Source organism: Neovison vison, unplaced genomic scaffold, assembly GCF_020171115.1.
Source record: "Neovison vison isolate M4711 unplaced genomic scaffold, ASM_NN_V1 Scaffold_125, whole genome shotgun sequence".
Taxonomy (NCBI): Eukaryota; Metazoa; Chordata; class Mammalia; order Carnivora; family Mustelidae; genus Neogale; species Neogale vison.
Window position 1 is genome coordinate 40,292 of NW_025334914.1, and position 23,019 is coordinate 63,310.

General features: G+C 43.7%; 1 protein-coding gene and 1 pseudogene across 1 annotated transcript in view; both read left to right on the forward strand.

Annotated features, from left to right (window-relative positions):
• LOC122898131 (cytospin-B-like) overlaps nt 1-23,019 on the forward strand; it is a 69,691-nt gene that overhangs the window by 16,640 nt on the left and 30,032 nt on the right. Inside the window, 1 exon segment of the mRNA XM_044236218.1 lies at nt 21,756-23,018. Within this exon segment, the coding sequence (XP_044092153.1) occupies nt 21,756-23,018 (1,263 nt within the window).
• Nucleotides 8,207-8,375, forward strand: LOC122898133 (annotated as a pseudogene).

The window sequence follows — 23,019 nt, forward strand, 5'->3', positions numbered from 1 at the left end:
AAGGCCACCTGCAACCTGCCGCCATCTTCCCAGTTCGTTGCTACAACCTCTGGTTCCATTATCACGTCTCCCTTTCCTGCCTCTGACCTGCCTGCAAAAAAAAAAAAAAACAAAAAAAAAAAAAACCAACAACCCTGTGATGACAGTGAGCCCACCAGATAATCCAAGAGAATCTCCTCAAGTCAAGAGCCTTAACATAATCATATGCTCAAAGTCCCCTTGCCATGTAAAGTATTCACAAGTTCCGGGGATTAGGATGTGGGCATCGTTGGTGACCTCAGTCAGTCCACCACAGGGGAAGCTATATAGTAAAACTTTATTATATGGCACAACTCACCTCACTGTGGTGCCCTAAGCAGAGAGGTGTGGAACTCAGAGACCAGGAAGCAGTATTTCTTCCTGGGGACATTGGGAAAGATTTCACGGAAGAGGGAGATTTGAACCCAGTCTTAAAAGTTGAAGGAGCCTTTGTTAGAGGGTGGAGGAGGGCTTTTAGGCAGAGGAAATAGCAATCACCTAGAAACAGAGTTGTGAAAGAATCCGGGGTTCTAAGGACTAGCTAGGTCTTTGATGTTGCCAGAACATTAAGGAGGGATGGGAGCCAAAGAAATGTGTAGGTTGAATCCAGAGTGTGCTGGAATATGTCCCATGAAGAGAGGTGACCAGGGGATCTGTTTCGGTGTTTGTTTGTTTTAAAAAAAAATGAATATTTTACCTAATTATGTAAATAATACATCTTGTTTTATAGAAAATGAAGAAACGAAAGACATGTGTCCAGAAAATAAAAATCAGTCATAATCCTGCCAAGATTATGCCAAGAGATGACTCTTGACATTTCTCCGTAGTATGGTTGTGGAGCCTTTTATACACCAATACACACACATACTCTCAGAGAGTCAAACGATATCTTATATTCCATTTCCTATCTTGACTTCTTTATTTACTAGTGTAATAATAAGATTTTTTCATGTCATTAAATATTCCCAGATATTTTTACATCTCCAGTCTGTTGTACTATGGTACTATTGTATTCTAGTACCATATTTTTTTAAAAAAATTTAAAAGGGAAGGCCATATTTATTAAACTTGTAATTTGTTCATTTTTTTGTTTTTGTTTTTTTTCCAAATGGATCTAGTACAATAATTTATTTAATCCTCCTATTGTTGGATTCAGTATTTTTCTTTATCTTAAATAATTCCTATAAATAATCTGTGTTTAATTTTCTGACTCTATCCTTAGACTAAATTCGTAAGTAGATGTTTACTTGGCCAGAATATAAGATCGTTTATAAACCTCATGATACATACTTCTGTGTTCTTTCTACAAGTGTTATATAATACGTACAGCTGTGAGGAAAGTGTTGGTCTCATGACAGCCTCACCAGCATTATCATGACCCTTAGTAATTCTCCCTAACTTATTAGGCAAAAAAAGGACTTCATTGTTTTAATTTGCATGTCTACTGAATTTTGTGTATATATTGGTCATTTTTTCCTGGGATTTATCTATTTCTAACTTTTCTCAGTGTTCCAGTTGGGTTTTTAAGTTACTCTCATTTATTCTGTGGTATGTTAACACTGTGAACCCATTTCTGTTTTATCATTGCAGATCATTTCAGCAGGGTTTTCTGGTAGCATGTTGATTATTATGTTTTGCTTTGTCTGTTTGTTTTGGAAATATACAAGCCTAAAACTGTAATAATGGAGATTTATTTTTTCCATTGGATTTCTTATGTTATTTCTAGGCTTAGAAAGATTTCTCCCACCCAAAGGTCAAATGTTTTTGGTTTCACATTCCATTTTTTGATATTTTTGTATTTAATCCATTTATAATGTTCTTTGGTCTATGACTTAAAGTGTATTTAAAACATTTGGCAGTTATTTCAATAGCATTTACTGAGTGACATTTCTTTTCCTCGTTGATTTGAATTCACTGTCTTTTATCTGTTTCGATATTTACATATTTTTGGATATATTTGCTGTCTCTGCATTCTGCTTCATTGATTACATGATTTCAGTTTTTGTGGCCATGGAATCTTTTAGTGTCTGGTGAATCGAGTTCTCTTCATTGTAGATTTCTCTTGTTTATTTTTTATATGAGTATTTGGATCACTTTACCTTGTTTCAGAAAACATCTTATGTGAAATTGGGTGAAATTGCATTACTTTAGGGGAAAATCCACAGAGATTTTAGTACTGAGCCTTTCTTTCTCAGAATGTGGTGTCTTCATTCATTATCCTATATATTCTCTTATAAATTTATCTTTTATTTTTTTAAGTAGGCTCCATGCCCAACATGGAGCTTGAACTCACGACCCTGAGATCAAGAGTTGCTTGCTGTGGGGCGCCTGGGTGGCTCAGTGGGTTAAGCCGCTGCCTTCGGCTCAGGTCATGATCTTAGGGTCCTGGGATCGAGTCCCACATCGGGCTCCCTGCTCAGCAGGGAGCCTGCTTCCTCCTCTCTCTCTCTCTGCCTGCCTCTCTGCCAATTTGTGATCTCTCTCTCTGTGTCAAATAAATAAATAAATAATATTTTTAAAAAAAAGAGTCTGCCTTCGTCTAAGGTCATGATCTCAGGGTCCTGGGATCTGCTTCTCCCTCTCCCTCTGCCATTCCCCCTGCTTGTGCGCGCTCTCTCTCTCTCTCTCTCTCTCATAAATAAATAAATAAAAAGTCTTAAAAATAAAATTTTAAAAAAAGAAGAATGAACTAAAGACAATGTATTAAGACCAGATGACTGGGAAAATCACTGAGTGAGCCAGAGAGACAGACATACAGACACACTGAGAGAGACCCTGAGAGACACTGAGACCAGGAGGCTCAGGAAGAGAATTACAGAGGCAGCCTAAAGAATTCACTCTTAGAAATTTTAAGTTGTAGCCCAAAGGAACATCTAAATGGTTCTGTTACCTTCTGTTAAACTGCTGCTGATTCGTAGCAGGGCAAAATGGTTGCTGGTCAGTAGAGATGGTCTGTATTTTTCCCTTCAACTAAATATCCATCCTTCTTCCCCCAGGATGCTTCTGTTCTCATAGGAGGCGTGGAAAGCAATAAGATCGTTTTTTTACAGTGCTCCTTTGCTTTTACTCTGTGGCCCTGCCCTTGATCTTTCTGGAGTTTTATCCTCTAAACTGTTCTCTCTCAGGGTGACGCTTTTAAAGATTATAGAATGAGATTAGCCCTCCCTAATTTTAGCAACACTGGTGTGCTCTTTAGTTTGATTACATGTTGTCTGTTGGTTTGTGGCTTCATCTGTCTGCTCCACTGTCTTGTCCACAAGTCCGTTAGTTCTGTCAAAGTGACCTGTCCTCACTGCTCTTCCCGGTCTACCCTCAAGACACAGCGTGGCTGTGATCCCTTCCTTGGCCACCTTCCCTGACCCTATGGGCGGGGCCACTGCCCTTCTTTGCTCCCCAGGTTTCACATTTTCTCTTTCTACTCTCTTTGCCCTGCTGTATCGCAACCATCTCCCGACATAGCTGTCACATACTTTCCTACATTTATACCTCTATCACTGGGCTTGGCCCCTTCGAGAATTTAGGAAAGATTTGTCAGATGCGAACAGTCTGAACTACATTCATGCCAGGGCATCGTGATGGAGAGAGTACACAGATGGTTGGAAATCTTAGAGCTAGAGATTAATATTTAGGAATTGCTCACTTGGAATGGCTGTTTGAAGCCTGAGAAGTAGACTGTGGAAAGGGTGCCGAGAGAAGAGAGCAGAGTCCACAATCTCCTGTCCTTCCCATCTCTCGCGTGCCTTAGGTCAGAAGTCTGGGTATATGGCTAGTGTAGTACAGGCCTGGTCCCGTCTTTTGGCCACTGCTTACAACAGAAATGATTTTCAGTAAAGTGAAAGCCACAGTGTGCGGGTGTTAACAGCTCCCCTTCCCCTTCCCACATTCAGCCCTTGAAGGGGCCCCAGGTCCTATGCATCTGAGGAGCTAGAAGTCGGCAGGGAGTGCTTCTCCTGCATGAAGTCTCAGAAACGTGAGATCAGAGAGGAACGTTCCCCACAGCCAGGCCAAGGAGGCCCCAGTGTACCAGTCCATGCACTGCTGGGCTCGCGAATGAAAACCTCCATGCCCTCCATGTGGGGATTTGCCGTTGTCCAAGAAACACTGACACGTCTCGGTGCCGAAGGCCAAACCCAGCTTTAGCAATGAAAAGGTGTGATCCCCTTGGAGGGGGATTTAATAACTTGAGGTACAGCGCTCAGGCTGAACATTGAGAATGAGCAGAGCTAAATCAAAGAGACAGAAGAAAGCATCCACCAGAAAAAAAGTAGTAACTCAAAGAGTTATTGTTCCTGATTCGAAACTTTGATCAGATGAAACAAACACAAATGATAACAGCCCCTACTGAGAACTGAATTAGTTTTTTTGGAAGGATATCTTGTCAGACACAAAGATACTGGTATCATGAAATTGGTAACATGTTTGAGAGACCAGTGTAGGAAGGGAGGAAAGGAACGGATGGAGAAGACGTAAAAAATAAAAGGAGAAAACCTAAGCTGAAGGAGATTTTAGGCTTCAGATTAAAGGACTCACAGTAGTCTGGAAAAAGACATAATTTAATGGCTCCACTGCAGCAATAAAGATAAAAATTCTGCCAACTTCTAGACAGGAAGATGGGTCAGTTTTGAGGGGAATCAGGATGGCGTTGAAATGCTCACGCACCAACAGCTAGGACAGTTGGTCGGGACTGTTGACCAGAAGGATCTGGAATCTTCTAAACGCAGCCATATCAGCCTGGGTTCTTACTCACGGGGCCGCAGGAGCTGATCTGGGTTGATGTAGGAAGAAAAACCAGTTTTAATGGATATTGAGTTGCTGTGGAATTGTCCGAGGGCTGGAGAGTGAGACGTTGGAGATAGAGCAGCCCGGAACAGTGCCGAAACTCTCACAAAGCATCGGCTGAGGCTGGAGGCTGCTGCTCTGTGCGTGGGCCAAGACAGTGCAGGCTGCACCCGACCTACCGGCAGGGATCCTGGTCTTGAAGCAGCCGCCGAAGCTGCCGGCGACCAGGTAAGCATCCTGGTCCTTGCTTTGTAGCACTGGTTCCGGAGTCAAGTTCCACTTGGGGCAGGTGGAATTTCTGGCAGGGTCAAGGGGGCATCTAAGCTTGTAAAGGGGGGCTGCAAAAGCAAACAGCTGATATTTTCAGCTAATTCAGTGGGAGGAGGACCTGCCTTCAAAAGAGAAATAAAGTAGGGAAGAAAGGTAGGAAAGCTAGATCGTCAGAAAGAATGCCAGTTACAAATTCTCCTGCCAAGATATCCCTTAATGAATCAGAATAAAAAAGGATATTTTTAGACGTGAAGGATTTATTATACTCTACGTGAGCAACTATTCAAATGACCAATTAGATACTGGTAATTGGATCAGCAGAAACCTTAAGCCAGAGGAAGATCAAGCATATAAGACACTGTGACGAGCAGTGAATTGTGCAGCCTGAGACATTGGGGATATAAATTGAGGAGGCCAACGCAGCCGAAAATTCATAATGTAACTGTAAAGCGGGATTCTTGGGGGGAAAAAAAAAGATCATACTTTCAGGGAAAATCTAGACAAGGGCACAGAACTGAAAATTCTAGAGTAGCTCAGCAAAACCCACAATTGCAGTGGGGGCATTCAAGGCCTTCATAGATCAAATCACTCTAAAATTAATCTCACCTTTGTTGGTGAGGAAGTAAGGGGGCCATGGTGGTTTACTTGTGATGAAGGCTTGGTTAGGACTATTAAGAATGGCCAGTAACCACAAACAGAAAAGAAATGCATAGTATTCCCCAAATAAGGGGGATTGAGGATGGTAATGCCTGGTAAGCCGGTCAGAAAGGAATAAAGTGAAGCAGTATCAGATCAGCAAAAGTGATGGGGGGAGAAGAGAACGAAAGAAGAGTTAATGAACAGGAAGCAAAATAAGAAACAAGAAGCAGAAACAAGAAAGCCAAAGAAAAGCCCCACGATAAATATTCTTAAGCTAAATTCACCAATTAAAGAACAAATAGGAGACATATATCAGTGCCTCACAGAGAAGAAAGTAAGAACAGGAACACTGAACATGAAAAAGAGGGATATTACATACCGATAAAAACCAAATATATGTGACCATCTTTAATCTTTAAGCAACAAAATATATAGAACAAAAACTGGAAATAAAAGATGCATTGTTTTTTCTTTAAAAAATCCATACTGTACCAGAAGATGTTAATTATGTGGTCTTTCTAATTTGACAGCCCAGGGAAGCTAGACTGCTAACTCGGATGCCCACGGGGACCACGTGCGTAGCACGAATATGTGAATTATTGGGTGTAAGACAGCAGAGATGATGGGAATTGCACAGTGAACTAGAGAATGCATGCCTTGCCTAAAGGCATTGAGATTCATACATTTAAAGGACTTTGCCAGCCAAATAAAACATATCTGTAGCTTGCAGGCTGCCTGTTTTCACCCTCTGAAACAAACAAATAAAAGAAGCAAAAACATAGAAGTTATAAATAAAAGATTCGACACATTTATGGAACAGGGAATATACATTCTTTAGGTCTAGGATTGTTTGCAGGACTTGGTCATGTACTTTGTCACAGAATTCCTATTTTAAATGCAATAATCTGTCATCATAATCCAACAAAATAAATGATAAAAAGATAATTATTTTTTAAAAAACTACTTTGGAATTCAGAGACATGGTGTTTAAATAATTTCGGCACCAAGAGAAGGTCAAAACAAATTATGAATAATCTAGAAATACACAGAGGGAGTGAGGTTTTGTAACCACAAAATGTATGATCACGGACGCTTTTATTACCATAAGAGAAAAAGGACTGAAAACGTCTGTGTGAAATAGTCAACCTGTGAAACTAGGAGAAAAGCAAAAGAAAAAAGAGAGAAATAATCATGTTAAAAGCTGAAAGGCATGAGGTAGAAGACATAAAACTGTAAAGAAGAGAAGTCAAACCAAACACTAGTTTTTTGAAAAGACAAATAATGGACGTGATCTCTGATTAAAGAAAAGAGGAAAAATATTAAAAATAAGTGAGGATCTATTGTTACAGATACGAAGGAAATGAGGAATTCAGTGTATAACAATATATACAAAAACGGTGCATTTCCCTCAAAATATAAATTCACAAAATTAGTCCTGGAAAAAGTATAAAACTTGAAGTATTATTATTATTTTACATTGCTTTGGTATCAATGCAGTAAGGCAAAAACATCTTTGGCTTAAATATTGAAAAGAAAAGTTAGACCGACGAATAAGGGAATTTGTAAGTGACTGTAAGTCACTTGTAAGTAACTTGTAAGTAACATTTTTAAAAATGTTTTATATATAAGATAAATGTGGAAAAAATAATAGCTTTTTCCTGTACTAGAAATAACTAGTTAATGGTAGAAATTGAAAAAAAAAATCCAGTGCAGAGGTAACGTAAAATATCTAGGAATAATTTTAACTAGAATATTATAGGACATAAGGTAAAAGGTGTTAAATCTCCTTGAGGTTCTTAAAATAAGACTTAAAATAATGGAGAAGCTATACTCCATTCCAGAAGGGGCAGACTTAATATTATAAAATTATTAATGTATCTCAAATTAATATGCCTGGATATGATACTAATTTCTCCCAGAATTATTTCTTAGGGGGAAAAAAGGAAGCTCCTTACATTCAGGACTCACAGAGTGTCATTTTTAACCAAGTGACATGTTCTTAATTACTTGATTCTGAATAACAAAGTAAGATTCGGGGGAATCAGCCTAAAATAACCTCAGTTTTCATTTTAGAGCCTTACAGAGGCCGTCTGACAGAGCTGGTTTAGAAAAAGGGAGGCATATTTAAAACAAATTTGCTGTGTATTCTGTGGAGTATAATCTCACAGTTGCAAGTGTTCCGTATCGTTAAATCAAGGCTTTGAAAGATATTATATGACAGAGTAAGCGCTTCTGTTGTAGGTCACCAATATACACTCACAGGAATTTTTTTTTTAAAGAAATTGACATAATACCATGTAAATATGTATTTGAGACTTGGTACGAAATTTTCAGTGATCTTATGATTGCAGTCTTGGATTCAAAAAAACGCCAAATCTCAAAACAGATTACTTAGATGGCTCTCTGGTAACCTGGGAGAGAAGGCTTTAAAGTGGCCTTCGTAATAACAAGGGCAGCACTGAGACCATGCATGGGATGAACGTGGATAAAAATGTTCTTGAGCTTTGCGCAGTGGCAGTATCGTAGCCAATGAGGTTTATCCGAGGCGCGATTATTGCTAATTGAAAAATGTTCTTGAGGTATGAGCACGGGATCCATGTTTCTAAATGCGTATGTTTTATAAAATGTGGTTTAAATATGTACATATAAATTGAAGTTTAATAAATTAATATATGTTCTATAAGGCAGTAAGGTATTATAAGTAATTATAGTAACATATTTAAGAAATACCCAATTTATTAAATTTTTTAAAATGTTTTACATATAACGGGTTATACACATTACGTGTTAAATAGATATGAATAATATGTAAATTGAAGTAGGGATTTGACTCTCTGTAGCAATAAAAGCTTACTCAAGTTGGTCAAGAAGTTCGTATTCTATTAACGAAAACCTGATTTTGTTTCCCAGGTAAAGGTCTGGGTACGTGGCCTAGACCACGTACCCAGACCTTTACCTGAGAAACCTGGGGCTCGAAGGTGCTGAGCCTTGATTCTTCCTGACATCTGGCTCCACCAGGTGAGATCCTGACCTCAGGGTCCCACGTGTGACATGTGCATATCAGGCAGCAGAGTGGAGGAAAGGAGTGAGCACTGACTGGTAAGGAGAGCTTCCAGAAGCTACTGTATCCAGTGGGCCAGAACTTGGTCACCCAGCCGCCCCCAGCTGCAGAAGAGGCTGGAGAATGTCCTTATTCTGAAACCACGTGCCCCTCGCAAAAGTCCTATTATTGAGAAAGGAAAAGAGAAGCAATACTGAGGTATATGCAGCCTCTGCTTGCACATAGGTAAAAATCTGGGGGAAATATTGCAGAAAATCCTGAATCTATGAGGTACGCCTGTAAACTGTCGGGTATGGTGGTGGCATAGGTCAGTTGACAATGGTATGATAATTCAATGCGAGGAGGAGTATGCTGTATATTCTAGTGCTAAAGTAGAAGTCACAAAGGCAAGTTTACAGCTCTCAAAAAAAAAAAAGTTTACAGCTCTCTGTCATATATGCGTGTGTTACAATCCCAGACTAAAGACTGATAAGCCCCTCTGTGTCGACACAGAAGAACACATTCTTTCCATATCTCTTCCTGTGCGCATCTCAGGAAAGTGGGGGATCTTGATTACATCAGTTTTAGAAAGAGCATTATCATTTCTACTTGCAGAGGGACGAGTTTGTTGACTAAGAGTATGAACTTTGGAGACCACGTTTCGCGGGTTTGAATTCCAGCTCAAGACTCGTAACCTTGGGCAGGGTATCTGCACCCACCTTTGCCTCGGTTTCCTGTGACCTAATATACCCATAAAGTCAGCACCTGCTACAAAGGCCTTAAATGGGCTCATACGTGTAAGGTATCCACTGCAGAGTAGGTTGTACATAGGGGAGGGCCATTTTTCTTTCTTTCAATTACAAATATTTATGACATAAGTCAAGGAAAAGGGAAGGTTCACTTTAGGCTTTGGGTGGTAAAACGCCAAACATATTTTTATCGCTTTTAGAGCTTGATTTTGAAGAACATGGTGAAGCAGTTTATTTATTTATTTGGAGGGGGCAGATCAGGGGTGGGAGGTGGGCAGACTGGGAGAGAGAAAGAATCTTAGGCAGGCTCCACACTCAATGCAGGGCTCGATCTCGTGACCCTAAGATCATGACTTGAGCCAGAATCAAGAGTTGGACGCCTAACCCACTGAGCCACGTGCCTTTACTTCTTCTCCCTGTTCCGAAGAAGTGGCACCAGCTTGGCCCATAAAGTGTCCAAACACTGAGCATCTCGTATTTACCAGCATGAACTTTACCCTGTCTTCAGTGTCTCTTTGGAACCGGCAAATCGTCAGCGGAATTACCTTTGGCTTCCCTGTCTTGACATTTTAACGAGAAGAACGCTAGGATGAGAAACAGAGGCATACAGTTAACGGGTTTATGAGAGAAAACTGTGTCATCAGCCTAGGGGGGGGCGTGATGAATTGAATTGTAGTTTCCAGAGATGGAAACTGCCTCCCATCCCGTGCGCTCTTCCACATGGTGACTTTGCCACCGACTCTGTCAAGAATGTGAGCCTTCAATCCGGGCAGGCCTAGGATTGCTTCAGCCACCGGAAAAGGACAGAAGTGACCCCATGTGACCGCCAAGCCTGGCTTGTAAGAGGCCCTGCAGTGACCCCCACCCTTGTGTGCAGACATAGCCCTGGAGCCCCGAGCCATCTGTACTGGGCTCAGCCACCCCAAGACCACCCTACTGGAATACTCTCCCCCCCACACACTCCGGTGGTCCACTTCCACTCCCATATGATGGCCCTGGTTGTCCTTTCCGCCATGTGACTGAGCCAGCTGGCCTGTCCGGCCCAGCCAGTCTTGAAGTGACTGAGCCCCCAGCCAGCACGGGGACGGCAATCACCAGGCAGCATCGACCTAAGTTATAACTGCCTGGCCAAGCCTTTTCCAAAATCCTGAACTGCAAAATAAGATGGTTCTTTCTAGCCATGAAGTTGTAGGGGAAACTTTGTCCTGAAACAATGGTAACTTGCTCAACAGTATATGTAATTTTCAGTTGTCATCTAATATCCCACGCGGGGGTGGTGCAGCATTTTTCCTCTTCCCTGGATGTGGTGGCGTGCGGATGTGAGGCCTGGAACCGTCCAGACCTCCCCCTGGCATGAGGCAAGGCAGCTCACTGATGAAGGCAGCCTGTTGAGGAACGCAGGGGCAGGGGAGGGAGAGCCATGAGCACATTCTTCATTGCTGGACCCCAAGCCAGACTTGCTCCCAGCATTCCAGTTACGTGAGCCAAAAACATTTCCTATGATTGTTACAAGCTTGAGTTGGGGGTTCTCTTGTGACCAGGAGATTCCTTGCTCGTGGTGACCACATCTGCAGCATTTTTGAGATTCTGGGTAATGTTTCAGAGGGACATTGCTAAATCAGAGACTCCCGGGGCAGTCCACCCGATGAGTGACCCCCGGCTCCCCTGAGGCTTGGCAGGAAGGACTAGGAATGCTCTGCTTACAGAGTAGAAAACCAAGGAGAAACAAAGCTGCCGTCACATATTCAGATGTCATGTGGAAGAAGCAGTCGTTTTGTTCTTCGTGGTTCCAGATTGTCCCAGAACTGGCACCAACATGTGCCATATTCACGAAGATCGAATTCAGCCACATATAAAGAAGGATTGTCCAAATCTTTCCGCTTCCCATGGTGGAAGGCCTGTCTAATGCCGGCTTCTCTTTCCCTGAAAATCTTCGTCGGTGACTGGCACATGAGACTGGGAAATAGCAGCCGAGATCAGACGTTGTCACTACTACTTGGTATGAAAGATTAGGTTACATGATTCCTCTGTTTCTAACAGTTCTGAAATAACACATTTTGTGATTCATTAGGTATGGGAAGACATACTTATTGTGAGACCCATGGGCAAGTTGTGAAGCCTCTAGACTCTGTTTCCTTATGCATAAAATGAAGATAACAATACTTTGCCAAGTGATTTTTGGGAGCCTCAAATTAATGTGTATGAAGATGCTTTGAAAACCAAAGCACTACACACGTTAAGTGGTAGTATCATTTCCCGCCTTGTGAACTCCCAGTGTGACGAATGTGGTCAATTCCTTAAAGTTCTATGTTTTGACCTATGCATGGTTTAAGAAAAAGTACAGGAAAAAGTGATGGTAATCCAGATAAACCTATTTGGCATGCCCTGTCCACCTAATTCTCTGATTTCTGTCATTGCAAATTCAGGTGAATTTGGTATCTTTTAATGGTGGCATTTGGAAGTTTCTCGCTGATTGCAATGACATGGGGCTACCACTCAGCCAAGTTGTAATTTTAGGGAGTCAGAGCTAAACTGTGATCCAGAGCGGGTCATTCTTGGTTACATCAAGACTCATAGGAGCGCGTGGGCAGCTCTTTCGGTCAAGCGTCCAACTCTTGAGCCCAGCTCAGGTCTTGATCTCAGGGTCATGCGTTCCAGCCCCGCCTTGGTCTCCGCATACCTCCCTCCTCCCCAGAAACGCTCACAACTTGGGAAGTGGATCTTTTGTCATCTCTACGGAGAGGAAGGCTGCACATGGAGAGGCAGATCTTCTAATTCACACAAGTCCCACCGCTCTCAGCTCCTCCTCCTCCTCTCTGTTTGCTGCCTAGGGACCCCGGGGGGCATCTCCTGTGCAACGGTGTTGTGAAGATTTCCTTTGGCGCACACAGTGGGCCAGGAGCTAACCTAGCACACAGAGTGAATTGTGAGACCAGCCGTTGCCCCGGCCACTTCAGTGTCAGCGGACAGGAGACGTCCCCACCTGCTCTGTGCTTTTCAAATGGCATGTTGGGAGCTGCCCTTCCAGAACCGTTTTGCATTTTGGCTTCTCCTGGAGATGCCAGCACCCGGCCATGTGGGCCGCCCACAAGGAGCCGTTCAGCCCGTGCTGTCATCTCTCCTCGTTAACACTACCGCTTTGTCTCTTGCCTTATCTTGCCTTGAGCTCAGTACAGAGTGGTCACTGTATCCTCCCCGGGCCAGAGCCCCCACACAGTGTTAGGGGGCTTTTGTTCAGAGACCCTCTCCCGTCTGGAGCACTGTTCATGGTGGCCGTGGAACAGTGTGGCTCTGTGGGAAAGAGAAGGACACAAATTTACAAGTGTTTTAAACTCTCACCCAAGCCACTGAGCAAGTGGAGTGCGAGTAAAATTAACTTGGCATTCTGAGAAAAAAAAAAGGGGGGGCGTGCAAAATGAAGACAAGACAAAAAACTTTTATGGTGTTTCAAAAACCATCTCTAAATGGTGACCCTGCCCTTTGCTTTTCTCGAAGGCAGCAAAATAAGCAAGTAATATGGTTCATTAGCCTCTGTAGGATTCTTTTGTGCGTTTTCCCTGCTGTTTGGTTTGCAGAGGAGTTTCTGTGAGGTTTAATATGAAATACATGAATCTCTAGAAGATACTCCACTGAAACTCCCCGCAGGGTTGGTCTAGCTCAGAAAAAATGATGTTGCAGTCACCAGTGAGGTGGGGCCGGCGATTTGATACCAAAGCTTAGTTCCTTCTGGCTGTGTGGCCTTAGACTTTTTGCCGTTATCTCCCTTGTTCTAAGTCCAAAGGAACAGTGCTGCCCATAAAACCAACGGACTGCTGATTACCTACTTCCGCACCGTATTTGCAAACATTCCCATTTCTTTTTCTCCATGCTTACCATCCAAGGTAGTGCATGCACAGGTTAGAAAATGGAATGGTACAGGGCCTCTTCTCGTGAAAAGCAAAACTGCTGTTGCCCTACACCTTCCCACTTCTCAAAGTTAACCGCTTATACTTGTGTACGCTGCATTTTTTTTTTTTTTAAATAGACTTTTAGAGCAGGTTTGGGCACAGCAAAATTGGGCGAGCACAGAATGCCCATACAACCCCCGCCCTCCCAACACAAGTGTGGACAGCCTCCCTCGCCATCAGTGTCCCTCACCGCAGTGGTACAATTGTTAGAGCTGATGCACTTATGTTGACGCATCACAGTTACCCAGAGTCTGTGGTTTACATTCTGTGGGTCTGGGCAAATGTATCCAGTATGATAATACCATACAGAATAGACTCATGGCCCTAAGAGTCCTCTGTGCACCCCTATTCGTTCTCCCTTCCCCCGACCCCATGGCAACCACTGATCTTTCTGCTGTCTTCATAATTTTGCCTTTTCCAGAGTATCAGATAGTTGAAATCATACAGTACGGAGCCTTTTCAGATTGGCTGCTTTTTCTTAGTCTGTGTTTAAGGATCCTCCCTATTTTTGGAGCTTCGTAGCACATTTCTTTTTTGCACTGAATAATACTCCATTGCCTGGATGTATCACGGTTCCTCCATTCACCTCCTGAAGGACATCTTGGTGGCTTCCACGTTTTGGCGATTATGAATAGCACTGCTGTGAACAGCTGTGTGCTGGTTTGTGCGTAGATGTGAGTTTTCAACCCATTTGGGTAAATACCAGGGTATGCGATTGCTGAATCATGGCAAAGAGTATGTTTAGTTTTGTAAGGAACTGCCAAACCGTCTTCCCCAGTGGCCATACCATTCTGCATTTCCACCAGCAATGAAGGAGCATTCCTATTGCTCCACTTCCTTCTCGGCAGCAGGAGGGGTTGTTGGCGTTTTGGATTTTAGCCATTCTCTTCGGCGTGTTGTGGTCTCTCATCGTTGTTTTAAATTGTTCTTCCCTAATGACAGGTGGTGTGGGATGTCTTTTCATATGCTTATTTGCCATCTGTTTGTCTTCTTTGGTGAGGTGTCTGTTCAGGTATTCTGCCCATTTAAAAAAATTATTTATTTGATAGACAGAGATTACAAGTTGTCAGAGAGGCAGGCAGGGAAAGAGGAGGAAGCAGGTTCCTTGCTGAGCAGAGAGCCTGATGTGGGGCTCGATCCCAGGACCCTGGGATCATGACCTGAGCCAAAGGCAGAGGCTTAAGCCACTGAGCCACCCAGGAGCCCCTCTTTTACCCATTTTTAATTCGAGTTGTTTGTTTTTTTATTCTTGAGTTCTTTGTCTGTTTTGGATAACAGCCCTTTATCAGATATATATTTTGCAAGTATTTTCTCTCAGCCTGTGATTTGTCTTCTCATTCTCCTAACATAGCTAGTTTTTGGCTTTTCATTTTTTTTTAAGATCTTATTTGTTTGAGAGAGTATGAGAACATGAGAGGGGGAAGGGCAGAGGGAGAAGCAGACACCCTGCTGAGCAGGGAGCTGGATGTGGGGCTCGATCCTGGAACTCCAGGATCATGACCTGAGCCAAAGGCAGTCACTCAACCAGCTGAGCCACTGAGGTGCCCCTAGTTTTTCAGATATAGACATTTTGTTGACTCCTCCTCTAACAGATGAGGATTTAACTCATAACTTCACCTCCTCACAGTCTTAATGTGACTTCTTTAAGTTCCTTTCTTGCCTACATCCTTTATTTCAGTAACATTTTCCATGTTTATTTCTTGCTTTGTCGGTTGTATATAGTATCTTTGAAACTCTCCATATGCAGGATGAGGTTGGATATTATTGTCACTACAATTTCTACCAGCTTTTTCCACCTGTGGTCTACCTCCCCATGTCTTTCATTTGTACTTTCACTTTTTCTTAAAGCTTTTTAATTTTTTTTTAAAGTAATCTCTACATCCAGTGTGGGGCTCGAACTCACAACCCTAAGAGCAAGAGTCACATGCTGTACCAACTGAACCCACCAGGTGCCCTCTACTTTAACACTTTTGCTAGCTGGGATAATGTTCCAATGTTCTATAAAATCATCTTGCAGATTGTGTATAGATCAATTGAAATAGTACTGATGTAATTGTGACTATATATATATTCCCTGCAGAGGAAAGTCATCTGTTAAAATTTTGTGACCTTTCTCATGCAACTTCTTGTTTTTATGAAGTTTCTGGTTTTCTCACTGTTTTTTTTTTATTACATCCTCATTCTTTTTCATATTCTTCATCAGTTAGATGTTCTTTCCAAGAAACTTCCCTCAGTTGCACTTTATCCTCTTGACCCAGCTTGGATTTATTCTCCCGACTTGGTCCGTGGGTACCATCTTGAGACTCACCTTGACTGGTCTGCTCTCTTAGAACCTCTGCTCTCCCTGGATAATTCACCTTCTCTCTCTGTCTCTCTGGTTTACTCCTTTGTTTTCAAATGACTTACTTAGAAAAAGGGTGTTACCGTTTCTGAGTTTAGTTTCTGAGTTCCCTCAGAACTTTGAAGGCATTTGCTTTTTGCCTCCAAGAGTTCAGTATTGCTACAATATGGCCAGTCTCAAGCTCACACCCCTTCCCCAGACTTGTAGGTGTTCTTGTTGTTCTGAAAATTTATAGACAGCGTATTTTACCATCATGTGGGTCTTTTTCATTCACTTCGTGTGACACAAGTTCTGGAGACTCAATATTCTTCATCCTTGGGGAATTCTTTCACATCAGTCCTTTGGGAATTTCCTCCACTCTGTTTCCATGGGTCTATATTTCTGATTTCTGGGTCTCTCTCTCTCTCTCTCGATCTCTTTTTTTAAGATTTTATTTATTTATTTATTTATTTATTTATTTATAGAGCATGTGTGCACACATAGGGAGGGACAGAGACAGAATTTCAAGCAGACTCTGAGCTGAGCTCAGTGGACTCGGGGCTCAATCTCACAATCCTGATGAGATCATGACCTGAGCCAAAATCAAGAGTCAGATGCTTAGCTGACTGAGCCTCCCATGCACTCCTATTTCTGGATCTTCTGTTACTTGACTGTGTGATCTTTTGGATTGGCCCTGAGTGTTTAATCTTTTCTATTTCCATCTTGTTATCATTTTTTTCCACATATTGGGAGAGTTCCTTGATTTTGCATTCCATCCTTTCTATTGAATTTTTTAATTAAAAAAAGAACGTATTTAAAATTTTTGAGAGCTTTTTCTTGTGCCGTCTTCTTCTTTCTTCCAAGCATTCTGGCCTTGTTTTAATGGGTGTAGATCCCCTTGAAACTCCAGCTCTGTCAGTGAGGCCATCCTTGAGCTCCCTCTATAAATGAGCCTTCTTCCTTATCAGCCCCCTCCTTGCCAGTGCTCTCTGCACTCCAGGTCTTTCACACATTCTGTTCACTCTTTCTTAATCTACCCTTATGCCTTTTATCCAAACTAGAGGTACTTTTGTTATAATTCACTTATGCTGATCGAATAGGTAGTTTGATATTCAGATCTGTTGCTCAGATGAGTGGTTCATATAAGAACCCAATTAGGGAGTCATCAGTATATAGGTGGTATTTTAAGATCATGAGATGGAGGGCGCCTGGGTGGCTCAGTGGGTTGAGCCGCTGCCTTCGGCTCAGGTCCTGATCTCAGGGTCCTGGGATCGAGTTCCGCGTCAGGCTCTCTGCTCAGCAGGGAGCCTGCTTCCTCCTCTCTCTCTCTGCCTGCTTGTGATCTCTCTCTGTCAAATAAATAAATAAAATTAAAAAAAATTTTTTTTAAAAAAGATCATGAGATGGAGTAGTATCACCAGGAAAATAATTTGTAATAAAAGAAGAAAAAAGGCTCAGGACATAAGTCGGAAGCTTCTGACAAATAGAAGCAGAGAGAGGAGGAGGAGCCAGCAAAGGAAGAGACAGAGGACTGCTCCTGGATTAAGAGAGAAACCTGGAGAGTGGGACATCAGAGGTGTGCTTCAGAAAGGAGGGAGTTGTGCCAGCTCTGCTGAGAGGACTGATGATGTCTGTTGTGTTGGCCCACGTGGAGGTCGCCGATGGCCTCAGCAGATAGGGTTTTGGTTGAGTAATGGCAGTGGGTAGAGGAGCGAATGACAGGGGAAGAACGGAAGACAACCAGTAAACAAGATTAGATATTAGCTGGAGGACGATGTGGACTCCAGATTTCTTTTTTTAAAAGCTTTTATTTTTAAGCAATTTCTACACTCAATGTGGGGCTTGAACTCATAACCACAAGATCAAGAGTCACATGCTCTACTGACTAAGCCAGTCAGGTGCCCCAGATTCTTTTTTTTAATAATTGAGGAGAGTTAAGTATGTTTAAATGCCCATCAGAAGGATCCAGTGGAAAGGAAATGCTATTTCAATAAGCCATAGATCTACTGGGGACATTTAATGGGTTAAATAGATATGTTGGGGGGGGCCCTAAAATGAAAAGGTTGGATATGTTGATTTGGACACTATTATGCCTGATCCTGAAAGCCCAGGGAAGACGTTTGACATTGATGATCCGGCGGGTGAGGTGGGGGTAGGGGGGAATTGCTTACAGATTCTGGAACAGAATAGCAAGCAAGATGTTTAAGTCATATTAGTCCATTAGATCTCCAAGCCGGGAGAGACTGGAATGGAGGACCTGTGAGCACAGTTCAGACATTTAGATGAAGCATTCTTAAGGACTTCGACTGGATCCATACCAAAAGGAAAAACAAAACAAAAATATGGAAACATTTCCAGAAACAGCAGGTTTTAGGGTTTTAGGTTTTGGGTGGTTACCAAAAAAGAAAGGGGGGAGGACGTTTAAATATATTTTTCTTTTAAAGATTTTTTATTTTTTAATTTCAGAGAGAGTGATCAAGAGAGCACAATCAGGGAGAGGGGCAAAGGGAGAGGAAGAAAGCTCCCTGTTGAGCAGGGAGCCCCATCCCGGGCTGGTTCCCAGGACCCTGAGATCATGACCTTAGCCAAAGGTGGTGCTTAACTGACTGAGCCACCCAGGTGCCCTTCATTTGGCATTTTAGAATGTAACATATAAGGGGCACCTGGGTGGCTCAGTCATTAAGTATCTGCCTTCAACTCAGGTCATGATCCCAGCATCCTGGGATCGAGCCCCACATTGGGCTCCCTGCTCTATGGAGAGCCTGCTTCTCCCTCTCCCACTCCCCCTGCTTGTGTTCCCTTTCTTGCTGTCTCTGTCAAATAAATAAATAAAATCTTTTTAAAAAATCACATTAGTCTTCCCAATTATGAGGTAGAGCTTGCTTTCATTTTAAATTCATGTAGTTTGACAGCCAGCCTCAGTAGGAATAAGTGACGGTCTGGTGTGAGGATGGGGAAAAGACCCAAGAAGTAAGAGTGCCAGCCAAGCGGTCCCTGTTCCATCAGCCCCAGGCTTCCGGCCACCTCTCTGCCCCCCTTGCCACGGTGTATGTGTCAGGAGCTGTGCCCCTTTTCAGGCTTCTAGGACGTAATGCTTTAGCAATGAGGCTTTTTAAAATTATTATTTTATTTATTTGAGAGAAAGAGTGGAGGAGGGTCAGAGGGAGAAGCAAACTCCTGCTGAGCTGGGAGCCTCATGCGGCACTCGAATCTGGATCTCCGGGATCATGACCTGAGTGGAAAGCAATTGCCCAACTGAGCCCCCCAGGCACCCTAGCAGTGAGACGTTTTTACTCACAGTACTTGAGGTGGACAGAGTTGTAGATCCTCTGACTGACTGCATTCTAAGCAATAAGACTCGCCCGCTCTGTCCAGGACGAGGACGCCTGGACACCTGCGCTGCATGGGGTGGTGAGCCACCACGCACCAACCTTAATCTGGTCCCACAGTGAATTTTCGCCACCCTCTACACTTAACTTATGGTAATTACGGTTTTGGAAATGATGTGTACAAAGCTGGGAAGAACCTTTAAAAAAAAAAAAAGCAACTTAGGAGAACAGTCACACTAGTGACTTCCTTCGGTGCTGATGAGGTGTCAGAAGGGATTACAGAAAAAGAACAGTTGTAGTAACAAATACGACTGGATTGTGTATTTCATAACACACAGCTGGATGTCTTTCACAAATGTATTTTGACATTAAAAAATTCCTCGTGGTTTAGGTAAGGTGCAAGTAGTAACACCTATGTGGAGAATGAACTAAGATTTGGCAGCAGAGGGTGGAGTCCCCTGGGGCTGGAAATGATGATAGAGCTGATCTGTTGTTCAGTTTGATGCCTGCCCGGCCGACGAATGGTCAAAAAGGAGCCTTAGTTTCAGTGTCTGTGTACGGAACGGCCAGTGGCTCTGTGACGACCAGTTTGGATCCCCCCGGCTGCCTGTTCTGACAACAGTTTGGCCAAAACTGGACTCCCATCTTCCGTTTTCCTTAGGGGCCCTTGGCATCATCAGGATTACCTAATCCAGTGTTACTAAAACATTTTATTGCTGAGTGATTGCAATCTTCATTTTACAAGAATAATTAAATAAATCTTTTGTTCCCCGAGTGTTTTCTCCATTAAGTAGGATGCAAGTCAGACAGCCAAAAGTACTAAGGGTGTATCATAGTAGTCTTAGCTCTCCAGTAACTTAGTTTGAAAAGTTACTGTAAAAACCATAGTTTTTCTGTATACTAGTATGATAGCTTACCTTCTTTTTTATTTTTAAAGATTTTATTTAATGGGGTGCCTGGGTGGCTCAGTCAGTAAGCGTCTGCCTTCAGCCCAGGTCATGATCCCGGGGTCCTGGGATCAAGCTGCATAGGTCTCCCTGCTCATTGGGGAGCCTGTTTCTTCCTCTCCCATCCCTCTTCTTGTGCTCTCTCTCTGTTAAATAAATAAGTAAAACCTTCTTTTAAAAGGAGAGAGCATTTAAAAGAGAGCAGGAGCAGGGGGAGGGGCAGAGGGAGAAGCAGACTCCCTGCTGAGTGCAGAGCCTGAGAACCTGCAGGGCTGGGTCACAGGACCCTGAGATTATGACCCGAGCCAGAATCAAGTCCGCTGCCCACCCAGCTGAGCCACCCAGGTGCCCCCAGCTTAGCCTTTATCTCAGAGTTTTCAAGGGCACTTGACTGTTAGACGCAGCAGTGAATGGCATTGGCCTTCACATCATCACCTCCCGTTTCAGGATGCTCAGATCCACAGATGCTCCTTAGTCGCGTCCTGACCACAGGCTTAGGGCTCCTGTGCCATGCTGGGCTCTGCTCCATGCTTGTAGACTGTGGCTGCTGCCAGTCTGTGCGGGCATACCCCCGCCACTTCCTCCTTTTTGGAGCCCTGGGAATTGGTGACTCCTTCTAGGGTCCTTTGTTACTGGAGGTCTTCAACCCAACGTGTAGAGTTAGGTAAGTCACAGCAGTCAGCCTCCATTCATCAGGGGTCTTCCAGTTTGTAAAAATAGGTCCAAAATGTTCATTTACACCCTAACCTCTGAGGTGGGTTTCATTTCTGAGGCATATAAGAGATTGATGTCTGGGTTTTCACCCCCAGAATTTATTTTAATATTGTAATGTAGTTTGGACCAATATAGAAAACAGTTTTGTACCTTACATTTCCCCTTAAAGATCTGTATCACTTCCACACTATGTAAATCCCTTTAACATTGAAAACTGTACCACAGAGGCATGCAAGGTGGCCCCTCTCTGTGTACTCTTGTTTCTCTGGATACAAATAAGCTCACCTTTGCCACCAGTAATTAAAGCAGCGTGTCACTGGGTTAGATTAGTCTTAACGTGGTATTATTTGTGTGTTGTGATTTCTCAGTCCAGTTCATGCTCATTCACAAGATGTTGGTGAATTAAAAAAAAATTTAAAAAATTCAAGATGAACTTGCATTTTGTCGGGAAGCTGTTCAGTTGCTAAGGTTACGGTTCAAACGCATTAAGCTGCAAGTTACAGAAAACCCAATTAACGGTGCCATGAATGAAGGGTATTTATTGGTTTGTGTCGTTGGAACAGCCGGCTCTAGGCTAAGCTCCAGGGTTGACAGATTGGGTAACTCCACGGTGCTACTAAGAATTCGGTTTCCTTCTTTGTGTACTCTGCGTTCTTTTCCTCTTGTGGTGACAACAGGTGACAGCCATTCCCAGACTTTATATGACTCAACCCTCTCCTGCTGTTTCACCCAGAAACCCTGCCTTGAACCAGCAACTGTGCTGGCATGTAGTTATGAGAAGGAGCTCAGGCATGGAGTCCAGCTTCCCCCAAAGTATAGGGCTGTGGGAGGAGGCACAGAAACACAGCCAGACCCAAATACTTATCCAGAGCCGGGGTGTGGGGGGCATGAGTAAAGGGCAACAGCTACCCTCTTCAATATCCCACGAGACTTAAAGTCACTTGGGTTTCATGTATAAAAGTATTTGCCTTGCTTCATTGGTTTCTACTCCTTCTGTCCTTAGGGGCCGTGCCAACAACCAAACGGACAGGCATTCCAGCTCCTCGAGAACTTTCAGCAACTGTCTCTAGAGAGAGAACTGTGCCAAGCGGTCCCTCCAACCCCAGGAAGCCGGTGTCCAGTCCAACTTCTTCCAGCACGCCCACCCCTACTAAGCACCTGAGGACCACTTCCACGAGACCCAAGCAAGAGCCTGAAGGCGGGGAGAAAGCTGTGCTCGAGTCCCAGGTTCGGGAACTTCTCGCTGAAGCCAAAGCGAAAGACAGTGAAATTAACAGGCTTCGAAGCGAACTGAAGAAATGAAAGGAAAAAAGGACTCCAGGCACCGAAGGAGCTGAGGCTTCAGATGCCAGCCCAGACAGAACCTCCTCCTTGCTGGGTGACTCAGAACCCCTGATATGCACTCTAGAGGAGAAAAACAAGAGTTTCCAGAAAGAACTTGCAGAGCTCGAGGAGGAGAACCGGGCCTTGAGGGAGAAACTAACTTACCTGGAGCATTCCCCAAATTCAGAGGGGGGCGTGAGTCACACCGGGGACAGCAGCTGCCTGACGTCCCTAACTCAGGAGTCAAGCTTAGGCAGCCCGACGGGGCATCAGTAGTCCAGGGACATCGAGGAGTCCGCGAACAGCAGACATGGAAATGCATTACGGACATGGGGCTCTTTGAGCAGCGACCTTACCAAAGCTTCTCTGTCCCCCGATGCCTCCGATTTTGAGCACATTGCAGCAGACACCCCTTCCCAGCCCCTGTCCTCCACCAACAACCCCTTTAAGGGCTCCAGGTGTTCGACCAGCGGCAGTTCCCCTAACAACGCGAGCGAGCTGTCCCTGGCCTCCCTCACGGAAAAGATCCAGAAGATTGAGGAGAAGCATCACAGCACGGCTGAAGAGCTCCAGGCCACTTTGCAGGAACTGTCCGACCAGCAGCAGATGGTACAGGAGCTGACCGCTGAAAACGAGAAGCTCGTGGATGAGAAGGCGCTCTTAGAAACGTCCTTCCACCAGCACCGGGAGAGAGCTGAGCAGCTTAGTCAGGAAAACGAGAAACTCCTGAACCTCTTGCAGGAGCGGGTGAAGAACGAGGAGCCCGCGGCGCAGGAGGGAAAGATCCTCGAGCTGGAGCAGAAGTGTGCGGAAATCCTGGACCAGGGCCGCTTTGAAAGAGAAAAGCTGCTCAACATCCAGCAGCAGCTGACCTGCAGCTTGCGGAAGGTCGAGGAGGAAAACCAAGGTGCTTTAGACATGATTAAACACCTGAAGGAAGAAAA